At 49.4% G+C, this 5,585-nt stretch overlaps 1 protein-coding gene across 3 annotated transcripts; it reads left to right on the top strand.

Annotated features, from left to right (window-relative positions):
- The first annotated feature begins 209 nt into the window (after positions 1-209).
- On the top strand, positions 210-5,475 carry gzf1 (GDNF-inducible zinc finger protein 1). Of its 3 annotated transcripts, none has more exons than XM_061812102.1 (8): positions 210-429; positions 1,087-1,901; positions 2,357-2,549; positions 2,849-3,012; positions 3,719-3,813; positions 3,876-4,043; positions 4,124-4,281; positions 4,443-5,474. In XM_061812102.1, the coding sequence occupies exons 2-8, from the start codon at positions 1,096-1,098 to the stop codon at positions 5,034-5,036; spliced, it is 2,178 nt and encodes a 725-aa protein (XP_061668086.1). In that variant the 5' UTR covers positions 210-429; positions 1,087-1,095; the 3' UTR covers positions 5,037-5,474. The 3 variants fall into 3 exon arrangements, with proteins under 3 accessions (XP_061668086.1, XP_061668088.1, XP_061668087.1); XM_061812104.1 differs by having other exon boundaries at positions 2,366-2,549; positions 4,443-5,473; XM_061812103.1 differs by lacking the exon at positions 210-429 and having other exon boundaries at positions 436-1,901; positions 4,443-5,475.
- Positions 5,476-5,585: the final 110 nt, after the last annotated feature.

The following is a 5,585-nucleotide window of genomic DNA, read 5'->3' as shown; positions in this document are numbered from 1 at the left end:
CAAGGAAGCAATGGAGGCAAAGGTTGACGCCAGATCGGTTGCAGGAGCAACCGGATGTTGACAGCGCAGTAAAAGGCACGTCAAATAAAGCCACATGACGCATGCGTACACCGCTCGCTGACTCGGAAAACAGATCTACGGCAAGTGTTTAGGGACACAGTAAATATATACATTTTGCGAAGGCGAACAGTTAAAATAACATTTGGCTAATGACTGCACACTATAATTGACTTAAATATATTGCGCAATTTGGAGGGTAATGTAAATGCATGCTGCAGGGTTATTAAGTGTCACAATCTTTTTTTCGTCTCCAAATAGTTTGACTTAGTGGAGTTGCCGTCCAACCGTCGCGCAGATTAAGTTCCGTGTGCGTCTCGGGTAAGCGACGGCACCGTCGTTCAGGGGGGCTGCCATTTTAGCGACCTTACGGTAAGAGATTTTTCTCCGTCTCCCTCGATCCAATCCGCGACGGACGCCCGCTCGATCCGCTAACATCAGTCAACATCTCGGCGTTTTTCGACTTTTCAACGTAGCTGTCGTTAGCGCCTTAAAACGTCGTGTTGACAGCTTTGCTTAACGTTCATCCGAGTAGCCAAGACAACGCAAACCAGACAATTTATGTTATGTGAAAATCAGTTTTAGTCGTAATTTTATTGTCTAACTGTAAAATATTAAAACAACTACCAGTGGGTTTAGATGTAACATCAGCTATGATCTATGCCCGTTTAATTGCGGCGTTCTTACGTTCACAAAAGGCAACGGCAAATTTGAACTAGTGGAGAACCGCCTCCTTTTCATCATCACCAAAAATCACCATTCCCCGTTGAAATGAATATAAATACCATTAATCTGTTCTAGTCTATGTAACGTTATCACAAAAACAAAACAAAAAATACATGCTGCTCATTCTGTTGTGCATGTGTTGGCCACCTATGAGTCGTATAATCAACAAAACTCGTATACAAAATTTTGGGTTGCAAGTCAAAGGAAATAAACAGAACAAACAAATGATAAACTCGTTAGTCAGGGTTATTTCCTCCTTTTTGCCCACCCTGAATAAACTGCAGTGACACCTGTTTCCATCAGAGTCACTCCATGATGGGCATGGCGGTGGTCCAGCTCACGTCCCAAGCCCACCACAAGAAGCTCCTGAACGCCCTGCACCACATGAGACTGCAGGGACAATTTAGCGACATAACTGTGCAGGTGGACTACCAAGGCCACTCACAGGCATTCCAGGCTCACCGAGTGGTCCTCGCCGCCTCTAGCGGCTACTTCAGGGACATCCTCCTTTCCCCGGAAGGCACGACGGACCTCGTCCCTCTTTCCAACATGCTCCCGAGTGACTTTTCGGATTTTTTGGAGTTTGTGTACACGGGTAAGGTGGAGGTGGCCCAAAGCAGGGTAGCCGACGTGGAAGCGGCGGCCAAGATTTTGGACTGTGAGGATCTGGCCAGGGTTTGCGGCGAGAACAGTACATCCGGGTCACATGCGGGAGACGAGTTATGCCCAGTGACCGAGACCGGCAAAAAGAAGACACTGTTGAAACGTCAACCGGCGCCAAAAAGCTCGGAGCGCATTTCGAAAAGAACCCAGCTGAAGACTACCAAGCTTAAAATGAGCTTGGGTGGCCGCAAAGTCCTGCAGAGGTCTATCCCGGCTCAAGGTGAAGAAGTGTTTAACGCCGAAGAGGAAGATGACTACATGGACGCGACCTCGCCCAACTCGCCTAACTTTGACAAGGACGTGCTGAGTCTGAGTGAAGATGAGGAACCCTTGCTGTTGTCGCCGAGCGAGGACGAAGAAGAATGCGTGGCCGAGTCCAAGAGTACCTCGAAGTTCCTGTGCAATGAATGCCAGCGGAGCTTCCACTACGAGAGGAGCTACCTGAAGCACATGAGGTATGCGCCGAGTTGACCCGACAAGTGTTCCCAAATTTTGGGGATCTGGGTATTCATTCACTGCCATAGACGTTTATATCCGTCAACTAGAATCCGACAGTTTACTGCCACCAACACAGCTCCCAACGATTCAAAATTAAAAATCCAAATGTCCAATCCAAAGTCTGAATTTCGATAGTTTCAAGAACTTTGTCAAGAAGTAGTCGTTATCATAACCCTTAATAAATTTGTCATTTTGTTGGGTGAGAAGTTCGGTCATCCGGGAGGGGCTCAGTGTCAAGCCGGTACTCCTCCGCCAGATGAGGTGTCTGGGGCATCTGATTCGGATGCCTCCCGGACGCCTCCTTGGTGAAGTGTTCCGGGCATGTCCCAGCGGAGTGTTAGGTCAAACCCTAACCTGAAACCCGAAAAAGTCTGGTCTCCTGCCAGTTCTCCAACCCGTTCCTCCTTTCGAGTCACTGCAGCGCCTACCACGGAGTCAAAGCCGACCTGGTCTTCCGCTGCGAGACCTGCCTGAAGACCTTCTCGAACCGCAGCAATCTGAGGATCCACGAAAAGCACGTCCACAGCACCGAGCGCCAGTTCACCTGCAAAGTCTGCTCCAAGACCTTCAAGCGCAAGAAGGACGTGGTCCGTCACCACAAACAGGTCAGGACAAGTTAGCAGCAAAGAGGTGAAAACCCTGACAGATTCCCGTAAAGTTTTTACTAGATTTCCTAGAGAAATTCAAAATGATTATGCGAATATGTATTTTCCCCATCTACAGTATAAAAGCCAACCTGTGTAAATTCCTGGTTTATTCTCATTTATGGTAACAAATTGCCATTAATTCTCATGGATAATTTCCGAGTTTAAAAATTCAAGGAATTTTGCAATCCTACGACCAACACCCCGTTCCCATCACCCGTATTCCATCCGTTTCCTAACTCGTCCGCCTTGCCTTTCAGGTGCATGACCCGCGTATACACGAGTGCTCCGACTGCGGTAAGTCGTTGAGCTCCAAGGCGTCGTTAATGCTGCATAAGCGGACGCACAGCGGCATCAAGGCCTTCGTCTGCACCGATTGCGGCGCACGCTTCACCCAGAAGTCGGCCCTCAAGATGCACCACAGGTAGAAGCTTCATTATGGAATCAAAATAAAACTGGCAAATCAAGGTGATAACATATTTTGTATCGGTGTTCATTAATTTATGCCAGCAAGGTGTACTGACAGGTATAACTATTAGATTATCTTCCATTAGACACCATAGAATGCATTCAAGTAAGCTCTGTACTGTAATTACTGGCCCTACAGAGCGCACCTGGTTATAAGCCTCGGTACGCAGAAAGAGTTTAGCTAACGCTAGCGTGGCGCTAACACCGCATAAACCGCAGGATTGAAAGCGTGTGAAAAAAAACTCGCGGCTTGTAGGCCAGGAATTACGGTAGTTACGCTATTCACGAGGAATAGTGAGTGACTGAGTAGTGGGAAACTAGTTATCCGAAGTATAGTTTAAGAAGTAAATATCACAAGGCCGGGGAGGAAGTCTGGTTAAAATTTTTGTTTTGGAGTTTTGGGGAAAGATGGCATCTAAGGAGTAGGCGGTAGTCATCAGATGTGTTCCGGAGGGTGTGAGACCTCTTGTGGCCGTGCACAAACCACCAGATCTCCAGAACTGCTCACAATCAATGCGCTTTAACACTGGTGTTCCACAGGGACGACTACACAGGCCCATTTTGTTCCATCCTGAAGAATAACGCCCATTAAGATATTCCAGCTGACTGCCGTCTTGTGTGTTGTTCATGTAACATGAGACATCAGTGGTGGTTGTCTTTAGGATTCACACGGGTGAGAAGCCCTTTGCCTGTGACGTGTGCGACGCACGCTTCACCCAGAAAAGTTTGCTGGCCTACCACAAACGCTCCCACACCGGTAAGACGACAACCCAGTCATGTCCTCTCCCGCATCCTTGTCAAGTTCTGTTGTCGCTCAAGGTGAGAAGCCCTTCATGTGCGAGGCCTGCGGGAAAAGCTTCGCCTCCAAGGAATACCTGAGGTACCACTCCAACATCCACACCGGCTCCAAGCCGTTCAAGTGTGAGGAGTGCGGCCGCGGCTTCGCCCAGAGGAACTCCCTCCGGCAGCATTTAACGGTGCACACGGGTAAGGGTCCGATTTGTGTCGGCCGAGTTTGAAAATTGAGTGCGTTGTCGAAACCCCGTCCTGCTCCGGAATCAACCTAGGCGCACGTCCCTATGGCTGCACGTACTGCGACAAGCACTTCACGCAGCTCAACGCCCTCCAGCGGCACCAGCGTATCCACACCGGCGAGAAGCCCTACATGTGCGGCCTGTGCAACCGCACTTTCACCGACAAGTCTACGCTCCGCCGCCACACCACTGTGAGTAAGGCGTCGTCTCGCGACTTAACTAGAAGACCCAACAAACCAAAATCCGACAAACTGTGTGACCAACAAAAACCCAATTGGTCAACCGCTAACTGGAGAGCAAACTAGCTAGCTAAAAACAGTAAACCTCTTCTTGCGCCGTGTCTCACCTTCAGACTCATGATGCCAATGCTCCGTGGAAGAACTACCTGGTGGTCCTAGAGGGCAACGTGGAGGAGAGGAAACCCAAACCTCAAAGCAAGGCAGGGGCGCCGCTAGAGAAAAAGAACATTGGTAAAAAAGGATCCCAAAGCAACGTTACCTCCGGTGCTGACGACCTCGCCGCCTTGGTGGTGCCAACCGGTGCGGGAACCCTGCCGCCCGATCCGGTTGCCCCGCCGCAAGAATGGGCCGGGCCGGGCGCCATCACCCTGGTGAGTCACGGCCACCTGAGCGGGATCGCCGTCATCCACGCCGAGATGCCGCCCGGGACTCAGGTGGTGACGTCGGACGGCGGCAACATCATCGCTTTGGACGGGCCGTTCGTGGTCCCTGTCGAGGCAAACTCCTCGGAGACCGCCGACGCGCTCCCCGCGGATCCCCCCCTTGTACCGTCCCTCCTGGGAGAGGACGTGTCGCAAAGCATTCTCGCTACCAAGGCGGATGTGGCTCAGCTCGACATTCAGACGGTGGTCGTGTCGGATGAAATGTGTAAAAACGCGCAAATGCAGCAAAGGACACCAGAGACCAAAGACCAGGCCAATCCCTAGAAAATGACTGTCAACCCCAGATTAACGCTATTTAGATTGTTTAGGCTGTTTAACGTGGCTGCTTAATCATGTCATAAACGTTAACAATATTAATAAGATATAGAATAGCAGCAAAACTAGTGGCTGTCAGTCAGCCGCTCATGCAAGATAAAGAATCCCAAAACACACTGTGTGAGACAGTCTTGTGTCCAGCAGGCCTTGGGCCTGGATTAGACCAGAGAAGATGCGGTTTCTCACAGTGGTACTATATCAGACTCCCGTAAAATCTTGATGTATTATGATCAGACACTGGCAACACTGCACAACACATATTATGATACTACAGCATCCTGTCTTTTCTGATCATTGGACTTTTATCTTCTCAAATCAAACACTCAGGTGAGCAGGAATGGAAAAGATGCTGCCACTGTGAGCTACAACTGTTACCATGGCAACAAAAACTGCATCAATGTATTAAATTATATGCAAAAAAATAAAGTGGTGTCATCAATGGGTGCTACTAAGAGGGCGTTTTGGGCTGAGATTGAGGTAATTTTCATGTACTTTCTA

This window comes from Syngnathoides biaculeatus, chromosome 23, assembly GCF_019802595.1.
Source record: "Syngnathoides biaculeatus isolate LvHL_M chromosome 23, ASM1980259v1, whole genome shotgun sequence".
NCBI lineage: Eukaryota > Metazoa > Chordata > Actinopteri > Syngnathiformes > Syngnathidae > Syngnathoides > Syngnathoides biaculeatus.
The sequence above is the reverse complement of the archived record's forward strand: the minus strand, read 5'-3'. Positions and strand labels throughout refer to the sequence as shown.